Here is a 13,321-nt window from a genome sequence, read left to right on the forward strand (position 1 = left end):
TAAAAGTACTCAGAATTTAGATTCAATTGCAATTTGAACCACCTTATGAAAGCATTAATAGGTATTTAACTGTGATTTAAATAATGACTATTAAAATACTAATTTCTCATTGATAAATGTAATCCCAAAGAAAGAAGGCTGATAACATTTGCTGTTCCCTAAAGTGTGCCTTTATTGGTCTTTCTCTATTCACTCCCAGTAGCTTTTGAAAACACTGGCTTATTTCAGCCAGATTTGACTCCAAGGTAGAGGGGTTTTATCAAAACATAACTAAATTGTTGTTAGCATCACCACTTAAAGATCAACAGTTTGAGCTCACCCTGTAATAAGGATCAGAAAATCCAAGTGAAAAATCCATAAAAAACCCATATCCAGAGGAAGTTAATTTCATCGATTCTACTGTTCAAAGAACAAATTGTATAAAGATTTGAAGGAATAATACTCTTTTAACAGTCAGGATAATGCACATAGTATTTCCTTTATTTTCCTTCTGTGCTACTCTTACCTTCATTACAAATCATTTGAGGAATTTGATTTGACATAAACACATCAGATATCCTCTTTTTTTTTTTTAATTTATTTTAATGCATTTTAATTTTTAATTGCTCCACTTTGGAAAATCTTTGTGAGAGCAGCCATTTGAAAAGATATGCCTTCAAGATTCAGAAAACAGGAAATGATCTTCAGGAACTTTGCATTTCTGGATTACTCTTCCTGATCCAGTTTAGACTGGCTGTGGTCATACTGCTGCATACACTGCATGTAACAGGATAGTGACTTAATCCAGTTTGTGGTGGGTTAAAAACAGCACTGGCTTGTTTTTAAAAGTTACTTTCAAAATTACTCTCTAATTAAGAATAATGCTGAGTAACCCTGGGGTATTTTTCTGTGTAAACAGTTTTCATGCAGTGCTTCCCCCCCCCTAATCTCCAGTCACCCATATTTAAGACAATGTTAACGCCTAAAATTTTCTGCTTGCTATTCTTGAGATTTAAAGTCATTTATTTGAAGTTAAAATATTATAATTTTCATCTTACTTTGTGCTTTCTGTCTCTGGTTTCTAATATTTTTATTAGTAAGCTATGGCATAGTACTCTTCAAAAATATTCTAACTTACTCTGTATTTCTTCTTGAATGGTTTTTCTTTTTAATTACCTATAGTAGGTCCTTGCCATATCTTTGTTATATCTTAACAAAATATGCTATTTTCTGCTCCTTTAACTGAATCAACAGTGACATTGTTAAAATCCTTTAAGCTATCAAAATATTTATCAGCTTTTAAAACAGAAATGAAATTTAAAATAGTGGCCACGTTGTCAAATATTTTAGATCTTAAATGTTCAACTCTTAAGACGTGTTCATCTTGTTTAGATTTTACCATTCTGTACTTTCTATTTAATAATATTAATAATAATAATAATAAAACCTTGGCTGTCATTTATTGATACTAATGGGGAAAATAAACTGGTCTGATTTGATTCTAATATTCATTTGTAATCTCATTCAAATCAATGAGATGATGAGCATAAAGGTCAGATTGCATTGACTACCCTGAAGGATCAGACCCATAAAGTTATACACAAGTATAACCATCTACTCTCACACCTTGTGTACACATTTCATAACTTTGTTTGCACTGTGTACTTTCACTTGAGCCAAAAGGAATTTTCAGAGCAAACAGGTTGTAATGTATTCTCTAAAGGTGAGTTACAGTGTTAATTATCTGTAATTCCTGGAATGGACGGTAGGACATAATTTTATTTTTTTATTATATATATATTTTATTATATAATTTCATGTTTTTCAGAGTATAAAATGACTATGTCATATAAACACATTTTAGTAACATCTGCTCAGGACAGATACCTAAGATGTATACGTATATAGAGAACTCTGCCATCATGCAAAACAAGCTCTGCTAACAACCTGACCCTTCACCAGGGGTTAGAAAAAAATGTTGGGAGTATTTTTTAAAGAGTTTGTCATATGCTATTTCATTTATTTATATGACAGCCAAACGGACAGACAACATAAAATAAATGGCATATAGTTTTTCTTTACATAAATGCCAATGGTCTACTACCTCTATTTTGCCAGGTATTCAACTTCTATTTCTTCATTGTAAGTTTGCAAGCTTATGCTTGCAAAGATCTCCAATTTATAATTTATTAATTTTTAGGGCTAAAAATCTATGAACAGAACATCAAGCACAGCTCATCTTGGTCAGGAAGAAACTTAAAAGGTAATTATAACACATCGAGTGACATTTAGTTTCAGCTATCCTAATAAACTGAAGAGTACCAGGATGCTCACTCTGGCTGTATTTGTCTCTTCAGTGTCAAAATGGGGTGGCCATACTTAAAGGCCTGTTGCGAATGGTCACTCATCCATGCTAACTCTCAAGGTGTTTCTTGAAAGCGCTTGAATGACTGTTACTTGGCTGAGCTATAACTGGACCAGGGACAATTCTGATAATTTAGCCATTTAACTATCCACTTCTGAGCCTGTGCATGAGTTACGGCACTTTTTAATTTAATAGTATGGATCTAGCCTTTGAGTTCATTTAGACTTCTCTGAGTCCAGGGAATATAAATGCCTTTTTTTTTTCCCTGTTCAAATTCACTGTGTAATTTAATTTTTTGTCAGAGTTTTTCCTAAATGTGGTGCCACTATCTGCCTGCGAGCTGGCAACGTGTGTAGTAGTCTTAGATTTCAGGAGGGGGAAGCATACAATTCTGAAGGCACTCAGCATCAGTGTGAATGTGAATAACCCTCTAGAACTCCCATAAATCTCACCAAATATGCATTTCCTTTGTACACCCTTTTATTGAGCACTAACATAAAATGTATTGAACTATTTTTCCCAAACTGGTGTTTCATTCCAGTGAAACATTGTGTCTGTGCCAGAAGGAAATGGCAGAGAGGGAAAGCTCTAAAATACAAGCTACTTTCTTGATCCTCACACAGACAAAATGAGTAAAATTATAAATTTCCTGTAATTACCACCTAACAGAAGCATTTACCTATCTATCTTAATGTCATATGAAAGCATAAGAAATATTTTGCTGCTTCAAAAATCCACAATATAGAATTGGCAATATTACGGCCAACTGGAAACTGCTTATTATTTACCTCACCAGATTCTCCTGCTCTGAGAAGAGGTAACAACACATACTGGATACAATAGCCCCCCTGAAATCACCCCTAGTTACTATGAGCTAAAACAATCCTATAGTTGTAGAACTAAAAGCCCCTGTAGTTGTAGAAGAAAACTGACTATTCTTCAAATGGACTGTACATCCTCAAAGGGCATACAGGAACCTGTTAATGAATAAACGTCTTGTAGTAGATGAAGGCAGAAACATCCTGGGGAGCCTGCCAGTATCTCTTCATAATATAAAACTCATCTTTGCCAGAGATTTTCCTTTTTTATTTTTTCTCCTTTCCCCCCCAATTCAATTTCAGAAAGTCTCATCCAGAAGATGCTTTCTTTGAGTTATACAACAGTTTATATGACATACTGGAATCAGAAGACAGTTTTGCTCAGTATTTTGCCTACATTGTCTTAATTTAATTTCCATATTAGTTGTTAAATGAGTGCTCTATAAATCTTGCAATTTCAAACGCCAAAGAATTCCTTTCTCCTATAGAGTAAATGCCAGGTATAATCACTACATTCATTAGCCCTTCCTGGACTAATTGTCAGGGAAGTGGCAACCATATTTGCATGAATTTCTTCTTCCTCCTTGTTTTTTTTCTGCTTTCCTTCAAGGACAATGAATGTTTTTCTATACTTTGTCTCTCCCTCTTACACTGGGTCTCATGTTATTGACCTCAAACCTTTTCCTCCCTTTATTCTTCTCTTCAAAATGCAGATTTGGGGAGGAAATGGAGAGATGCCCCTATTATCTCTCACTGTTTTCATGTCTTTTTTTTTTAAATTATATTTAATTTTTTGTTTATATCCATTCATTCTGGCATTATAAGGAGATTCACAGTATAGTTGTTTCATCAGTGACAACAGAAAAGATACCCTCCTGTCTAAGGGTCAAGCTTCAGAAGAAATGTAGTATTGCCACATGCTCTATAACATTACGCTATGCCTTCCTGTTAGTGGATAGGGGTGGAGACAGGAATCCGTTGCATAGCCTGCGTCAGAGAATGTAGTCACACTACAGTATATCAAATTTAGCGTATGTACAAGTTATTGTTATTCTAAACTTACCTCAGACTTCAGCAATATTCACTGCCTGTTCTCCTGTCCTTAGTGACAGGAAAGCTGTCACTTGTTGTTAGCATATCAGACAGTTCCTGTTCTCAAAGGAGTAATAAATAAGCCTAGATTTAAAAAACAGAACTTGGGCAGAGAAAGAACAATGAGTAGGATGCCAAAATACAGTGAAAGACCACTTTATGGCATTGTCAGCATATCTCAAACCAAGAAAAGCTGAAAATCTCGTAAGAGACCAGAGAGAAGAATTCAAGATCAAGAAGGTTCCAACAACAAATTTTAAACTTTGAGAAAGAAATTCAAACATCTGTATTGTTAAAGAATTTCCCTGCTTTTTAATATCTTATTTCGCAAACATTAAAAGAGCTAAACCAATCAAGGAAAAGGACAAAGCCTTAGCCAATCTTCCCACTGCCTTCCTTTAAATAATTCATTTATTTAATTAATTAATTTCCTTTTCTAACATTCATTATGGACAGCTTTTTCACTTTTCCCCAACTTTTTTCTCTGCTGGGCCCACATTGGCCTTACATCCCTGTCTTAGTCCCCCACTGCACTGATACTAAAACATACTGCCCAGCAGTAGCCTCTATTACAGACCTTCTAACTACTCCACTGTACCAGAGAGTCAGTGCCTTAATCTCACATGTCACTGCATAAATGTTGCTGTGGATAGTTTTGTTTGCAAAGCAGAACACTTTGTTGATAATATTGTTTGTTATTAAAAAAAAAAAGAGAAAAAGATACATAGTGTACAGAGTGTTTTTCTGGGTTTTCATTTGATCTCCCACCTACTTAATAGTGGCACCCTGATGACCCAAAAAAGAATGCAAAGAAGTGCACATGACTTCCACATCCTCGGTATTACGTCACAAAAAGATGAAACAGCATATTGTGTACGATGCAGAGGACTTGCATAAAAAATGTCTTTAACAGACCTGTGACTCCTTAAAAATGTGTCAGATTCTGTATTCCAACGCAGAGAACAATGGCAAATATGGTAGACTGATAGGCACAGGCTCATTTCATAATGAGGCACTTACTATGCACTATGACATTAGCATGCTTAATTGTTTTTTATATATATATAAATTAAAACACGAAGGTGTGTTTGTGGGAAAAGTATGTTTTTGGATTAAGACTTTCATTCCCAAAATTTTCAAGATGTGTCTACAAGAAAATATCTTTACCAGGGGAAAAACATGATCTTGATACAGAAGGGTTTTCTACTACTTCAAGAATTGTCAAGAATTCCTGCCTACATCAATTGTGCTATAATCACTATTCCTTATGAAATCAGTAATCCTGATCTAAGAAAATTCCTTCCTTGAATCTAATTATCTGTCAGAAAGTAACTTCCATAACTTGATGTTTCATCCTATCTAGCCTGAGTAATAACCTGAACCCATGTAATGATTTCAAATGTGTATTCTATAGAAGGTGCTGGACTACTGTAAAAAAACAAAACACTAAATGAGATATTGTGAATATAATTAATATCCGCCGCACCCAATTTAACTGGGTAAAGTTAGCCAGCCTGATCACATGAGGCAGACCCAGAGAACAAGTCTTTGGGCAGTACCCAAAGGAAACTGCAAGGAACCCTCTGGGGTCTCTTATTCATCATGCCATAATGTTCTTCTCTGCATCACAAAAACAATTAACTAGTTCAAGACAAGAGGCAAACTCCTATCATAACTAATACTCCAAGAAGCTTGAAAACTAGGACCAAGATCAACTGGAATGATAAACATGGGAAGCAAGGGGAGAATTTGCTTACATTTTTTAAGTGCAAACATCACAATAACAAAAAAGTGATCTAGGAACAAAAACTAAGCTTCCATAGTTTTTTGGGGAAGTTATTTTGCATTGTCTTAATCATGAGAAATGCTTTAAAACCACTGTCAAAAATCTGGAACTTTCAAAGTAAATTTTCAATGTCACTTTTTTTATTCCCTATTTTAAATTCAGTTCCTGTGATAGTAACCTTTTGTAATACTGATTTTGAAACTTACTCTACAGTTAATCATAACAATTCATACTTAGCTGAGATCTTTACTAAATAACCTACTCCAGGCTAATTTAGCAATTCTGGCACTAACTCTAGAATGAATGTAAAAATAGAAAAAATAAAAAAAATCCAGAAAAGAAATGACCCCCACTTTTAAATAGTGCTTATTTCATTCAGAGAACTGATTTAATGCTAAATCCTTTTGCTCTAAATATAGCTTAGTTTCATCTTGTTTATTATCTCAAACATCTTCAGCAACAGCTGGAAATTCTGAAAGTGAAAGCATATTTGCAGAACTTTTGTTTCCATCCTCTTTAATCATGTTCTGGGCAAAAACATCAAAAATCTACACTTTCATATGAGAGTTTTACAATATGTTAGTCATTTGCCAAACTACTTTATGCTGACTGTTACTATGGGATATTTAAAATAAATAAAATATTAGACTGCTATTCATAATATTTCTAATCATTTAGAAATCATACATGCTAACATATCTTAATGCACAAATCAGGCATGTTAGATACGCATAGTTTAAATGCAAATGATGGCATCCAGGAGATGATAAAGAAGAAACACAGTAGCAATCTGACAAAACTTAGTTCTCCAAGAAGTAATTCCATCCACTATCAGTAGTTAACTTCAGCAGATACAGAGGAACAGCTACATTGCTAGGTCAGTGAAAGCAGGTCACATATCCTACAAGCCAGAAAGCAAATAACAGACGTTTTCATTGTTCTGGAGGGAACAAGCAACTCAGCCTCTTCAAATTTTCTCATGATTCAATCAAATATGGTCCTGAATAAGGTTAGAGAAAACAGATAAAATTCTGTGCAAACAAAGCACCCTTTTGCCCTCACGCACTGCTGTACTTACTTATCTACAGGTATCTCTGGGTGTAACTAGAAATAAAATTTGGCTTTATATTTTTCAAATTCTTAGGTAGGATTAGAAAGCAATTTAGCAAGATATCACACTCTAACAAGCTTCTACTAAGCTTAAAAACTGAGATTTTGCATAAAATTTTGTAGCTGAAATACCACTGTAGGGAAGAATGAACAGAAACTCCAAGTAAAACATATTCAAGATGAAAGGATAAACTCTTGAGTTTTATTTACTGTAGACATAAAGAAGTCAGAACCTAAACCTACCATGAGGAAATATGTGCGTTATGAAAGGCAGTAAATAGAAGTGGCTGCATTTTTCCACAAGCCCCCACATTAGATAGCACCACAAAGCACCAGGCCTAGGTAGTAAAACCTGTTTTTCTGACCACCCCTACTAGAAGATCTTGGTGTGAGTGGTAAAGCCTGTAATTAACATTTTTCTTTTCATAGTTCCTTTTTTTGGTGTAACAGATTGTCTCTTTTGGTAGTCTGACATATGTTTCAAACCACCATGGTTGAGAAACATCAAAATATTCCCCTAGCATAAATACGAAGGATGTATCTCACTCTATTTGTATATAGATAGCAACCTAAGCTGAAAGCCTCCCAAACTTCAAAATAGCTTCTGCACAACTGTGAATAGTTACAGCAGTTACACAACACCTCTGTTCAATAAATCTAAACAAACACACAAGTACTATGGACTTACAATGCAATATTATAACATAAAATCCTGTTTTATGCAATGTACTGTAATCACATCTTGTGTAAAAAGTTTAAGACCAGATCATAATTGGGCAGGGCTACTTTGTGCAAATATGAAATTCTCTGAAACGTAATGTGCTTAAACTCAGTGGAAAAACACGAGACTCACTAAGAACATTTCCATCCCTTTCACTTATTCTATATAAGTATTACATGACAGCTAAAACTGTATGCAAAATAACATGTTCAGAACTATAGAAATGCACGCAGGTAAGGTCAGTTGAATTGTAGCTGGAAGTTCCCTATAAAAAAGGAATAGGATTCTGGCATAAGGGAGTCTGAAATATGTCACAATCAAATTTGTGATAAAGAGGAAAGACATGATTCCCCCATGCAGCTCATGGAATTATCATCACCAACAATCCGTAAAACAGTGTGAAGTTTCATGTTTTCCTCCCCTAATAGCTGTTACAAGACCTCAGACTAGAACACATGCCTAATTTGAGGGCCTAGAATAAACTAATCCCAACTGTAAAGTCCGTACCAAAATGTCACTATTTCCTTACAGTTAAAATACGTTAAGAAATTGATGATAAAAATTCTAGAACAAAAGGAAGAGAAATATACCATTCCTGTTTTACTTACATTTCTTAAACAATTTAAAGAAAAAATACCTAGGGTTTTTGCTGTAATATATATTCGTGGTTATTTCATTTCAGCCTTTTAGTCTCACTGGGAAAACAGCGACTAATTTAGAGTTGGGCCCTCTATGTTCTGTATACTAAAACCACCGACTGACTTCAGTAGTGGAAGCAAGCCGCATACAGGACGTTTCAAACACTGCACGTAGATGGCAAACCTGACCCTACTGAAACATCAGAACCTCCACTGACTTAAACGAAGCTGGGACTTCTTTTCTAGGCTCTATGCATCTTCCAATAAACCGACGTGACCTTTTTTGATACAGTGGAATGTTCTCTGTATTTCTCTGTTTGGATATTGTCCAATATTTATCACACTGTGTTATCTCATGTTATATATAGACTTTCTACATCACTGAGATAAGCAGGAAGTCTTTCCATAACATAGGGTTAATACGTTACCTGCGCACACATATGCCCTAGAAGTATGTGCACAACAATACATATACATTCATCACGGCGTTCATCAAGCACACTTGTGCCTGAACATACATACAGAAAGCTACGTAAGCTTTGTGTTTTTTAAATTGCTAATTATCAACCAGCAGAGTAGACTTTGGGATTCATAGACTTGAATTCATAGACTTTGTCCTGAATGTGCAGACTGCATGGCATGAAGGTGATCTGCTTAGTCATGAGGGAAGGGGGTGGCTTATGCAAGTCCACAAAGCATCATCTAGTAGTTGATTCCAGAAACATACAACCTGGTTTTTGAGGTAGTTACATATCTTCCTCCTTTCTAAGTAGGATTTCTTTTGCCTATTTACAGTGAAGGCCAGTGAAACAGCAATAGATAATAAGGTGCTGCTTGGAAGTCTCCTTTTGCTGAAAGTTACCACATTTGTTGTAACAAACATACCTTAGTTTTTTTCCATTTGTAATCACACAGTTTAGAATCTGTTACCATTGTAAGAACTTGTTACTGTTATGAGCATAAATCTAAACACTGAAAGTGTAAATTAAAATTTTTGCATCAATCTTACTACTACATCGTGTCTCCATTGCAAATATGTAACTATTTGCATTCTCGTTTCATAGATCATATGGTATTAAGGACAGGGAAAACCTTTTTTGTTTGACTGAGTACCAAATCAAAACTTTGACCGGGCTGCTAGGCATTACTTCAATACAGGTAATTAAAAATATCTGTATAGTTCATGTATCACAAATTTTAATTGGAGAATGATGCAATTGTTTAGTTCAATTCAGTTCAAGCACTCAACTCCTGAGTGGTTCAGGAGGGGACAAACAGGCCAAATAATATGCTGGAAGGTGAGCTCAAAGGGGGAGGAAAGTTTGAGCATGATCAAGTTGTCTTAAGTTCTGTGAAAGCTTTGAGATATGCAGACTACAGATTAGGCCTTGCCTTTTTTTTTTCCCCTCTTGAATTAAAAAAAAAAAAAGGCAAAAGATTTAGGTTTATATTTGCCTTGTCGTGTGAGAAGAGTGAGAAAGAACAACTAAAAAAGACAAACTGTATTTCATTTAAAAAAAAAAAAAGAGGTAAAAAACCCCACATCACTGGGCCAGGGTGGTGGTGTGGAACTGGTGAGAGAAATGTAAAAAGTTTATCATTTAATGTAGGATTCAATTTATGTTTCATGCTCATGGGAATCTGAATATCTGAAGACAAATCTTACGGCTCTTTCATTTTTGTTCAGTTCTTGGGAAAGCCTCTGCAGGCAAAAAAAAGAGGTGGCAGTGGGGATTTTTTCCAAGTGATCCATAGCAGTTAAATGAAATCCTTAAGAACCGACCTGTTACTGGGAAATCCCAACTTCTGTTTGTGGCATGGGTATGCAGGACTTGAGTATAACAATGCTCTCTTGCTTTGTATTATTTCTAACTTTTTCTTTTGTCAGGCCACAAAAAGTTAACTGACAGAGTGAACACTTGCTGTAAAATATGAACATGAAAAATAGATCCCTAACAAAAAATATAGATCATTATGGGAGCACAGTACATAGTAATTAGCACTCATCTAATATGATGCTAAGTTGGGACAGAGTCTGTTATTAAATAAGTCTACCAGTGATTTAAAAATGAAACTAGTAACAACAACTAATGGAGAGTGTTGTGTCCATGACTTCAAAAGTACCCACTGTGGAGAACTTATAATTGTATTTTAATTTCTCTTGAGTAACTGCACTAGAAACTCTTTTACTATATGCCAGAAGATAGTATCAGGATAATCCTTGTGACAAAAAAAATAGTAAAAAAACCCTCAAATTCCAAATATCAAATATGCATAACTAACAATTCACATTTAGGCTACAAAAACTGGCTAGTAAATATATTTGATGCCATTCTGAACAGAACATACATGTAAAACAAAAAGGAAGCCTTAGAAATCAAGACGGAAAAAAACTATGATAGATGTGTTTCATTATTTAATCCAGCCTTTCACAAGGCAGAGTTTTCTTTCTACTTTTAAACTTTTTCCTGTTTTTCCAGTATAACTTTCTTCAAAATTCATTGTATGAGCCATTGCTAGAAGTACTAAACTATACTGCTAGTAATTGAAGTGGGACCTATGGATGTCTCCAAAAATTCACAGAAAAGAGTCAGACTTAGAAACAGTGTTGATTCTGGATGTTTTTAATCAGTATCATAAGGAAAGCTAAAAGAGGCATAGCTTCAATGTTCATCAGCTAATTTCTAATATCTTGCCACCTTCATTTTTTGGTGATATTTCATTATATGAAATATAAATGCATTTCGGAGGAGAAAGAATTATTTGTGTAATGACCATATTGTAATGGAAGTTTCATCGAGTGCTGACGTGTAATAAATTGCAATGTCCAGGAACCTGACACGGAGGCATTGCTAAGAAACACATACTATCTTTAGTTAGTTGATGAGATATTTTACAAAACTGATGCCTAAGAACATTTAAATTCAAGCACTGCCTGTGTAAAAAAACCTTTGAATTATATTTATGATTGGTTATCATTCAAACTCCATGCCAATTACTTTTTCAATTTTCTCTCCCCTTGACAAGTTCATGCTTATATTGCACCACATGCCTTAACACACTGCTTAGACAGATTTCTTTTAATCTTATAATTAAATCTCTACGCAATTTTTGAAGCTATTTTTTGAGACAGCCAAAAGAATAATGATGTCAAACACCACTTCACACAATAAATTTTGATATTAATGGGAGCACAACAGAGGAAAGTTCTTTCCCATGGACAGCACTGAGTATCATATGTCATACATGGTGTACACTGGAAAATTTTAGTTAACTAGTAACAAGCTATAGTAACGTTTTAAAAGCTAAATTACTGATTAAATTATGGAATAGTTGCTACCAGAAATGTACATATTTATATATTTTTGTTTTGGATACTCATTTTTAAGTGGAACGCTACGATCATGTTCCACAGCAAAAGCTTGTTCAGAGATGGGGCAGCAGGTCACAACTACGAGGCTAGCCCACAGCCTCAGGTATTTCAGGGACAGTTGTAATTGATCCTTCTGATTTAAAGGAAACTAGAGACCACAGCATGTGGAGAAATTGATAATTTCCTGAGCTTTCCATCAGAGTAAATACCAGTCTTACGTCACTGATTATTAATAAATACATCACTGTTAAGTCAGCATTGTATGGTCATGTGTACACAGTGCCGTGAAGTTACAACACCACAGGAACTTGCACTCTCCAGTTGTAGAATACCCTGGAGAGAAATGACACCAGGAAGATTACAAAACGCTCCTGTGAACCTGAGGCATGCCATCAAGACATAATATATTTCAACACAGCATCTCGGCTGTTGCAGGCTCAGGAAGGCTCCCTGACTTTCTGCGGTTGAGAAATAAATAATAAAAAGAAGAAAAACCAAAACCACCAACCAACGCTCTTCATTCATTACGCGAATTGGCCAGGTGAGCACCAGCAGCTCCCTGGCCTCTCCCTCTCCTCACGCAGGACCGGGCTGCGCTCTGCCCGCGGTGCCTCCATCCCGGCGGGGAGCGGATGGCCCCTGGGCTCCCCGGAGGGCGGCAGCCCCCAGACCCCAACCCCCAGACCCCAAGCCCGGCTCCGGCCCCTCCCCGCGGGCGGCAACGCGCACCTGGAGCCCCGGCGCCGGGCTCCCCCTGCCCGCCCCCTCCCGTCCCCTCAGGCAGCCCCCACCGGCAGCAGAGCCGTGTCCCAGCAGCCCTCCTGCCCCCCACCCCCCCATGCCTCGCATTCCCTAACTCCTGCTTCTCTCCCCTCAGCTCCGGGAACACCCCTAGAAGCCCGCTTGCCTTCGAAGCCCGCCCAGTCCCCGAGCATCCCCACCGACTCGGTCCCCCTGCCCCGGGGCCGAGCCCGAGCCCCGTCCCCACGCCGGGGCTGCTCCGCTCCCGCCTCAGGCGCTTCCCCTCAGCCCCTCCTCGCCCCCAGCCGCAGCGCCCCTCAGGAGACCGCGGATCCCCCCTCAGCCCGCGGCTCTCCCCGCGCCCCCCTCACATCAGGGGAAGGTTCCTCCCCCCCGGTAGCCCGCACTGACCTGGTGCTGTCAAGTCTCAGCCGGGGACACTCTTCCCTTCCAGCGGGATAAACTCCCCGGCCCGGCCCATCCTACCGGCCAGGCGCCGCCTCCCCCGCCGCTGCGCCGCCCCCCGCCGGCCCACCCGGCCGTCGCCCAGGGGCGAGCCGACGCCGCGGGCCGGGGCTCGGGGCGCTGCGCGGGTGGGGGCTCGCACCGCGGCCGTTGTCGGGCTCCGGGGAGGGGCAGGGGCAGGGGCAGGGGCAGGGGCTGAGGTGCGGGGCTCGGCTGCGGCCGCCGGGGCGGCC

The 13,321-nt window shown here is 37.9% G+C and overlaps 1 protein-coding gene and 1 long non-coding RNA gene across 3 annotated transcripts in view; one reads left to right on the forward strand and one right to left on the reverse strand.

The window, feature by feature from the left end:
• PPARG (peroxisome proliferator activated receptor gamma) overlaps positions 1 to 13,161 on the reverse strand; it is a 60,973-nt gene extending 47,812 nt beyond the window's left edge. The window contains exon 1 of one of the 2 annotated variants that reach the window (XM_083796295.1): positions 13,035 to 13,161. Coding sequence is in view for 1 of the 2 variants with exons in the window: in XM_083796294.1 (XP_083652420.1) it covers positions 12,391 to 12,403 (13 nt within the window). In the remaining variant the exon portion in view is untranslated. Of the gene's footprint in view, positions 1 to 12,390; positions 12,534 to 13,034 lie in introns of those variants that run through there. The other variant, XM_083796294.1, reaches the window with a different exon arrangement.
• LOC310880464 overlaps positions 13,123 to 13,321 on the forward strand; it is a 29,481-nt gene continuing 29,282 nt past the window's right edge. Inside the window, exon 1 of the long non-coding RNA XR_014571708.1 lies at positions 13,123 to 13,216. This is a non-coding gene — a long non-coding RNA (uncharacterized lncRNA). The remainder of the gene's footprint in view (positions 13,217 to 13,321) is intronic.

Source organism: Anser anser (assembly GCF_964211835.1).
Source record: "Anser anser genome assembly, chromosome: 12".
In the NCBI taxonomy this organism is placed as follows: domain Eukaryota; kingdom Metazoa; phylum Chordata; class Aves; order Anseriformes; family Anatidae; genus Anser; species Anser anser.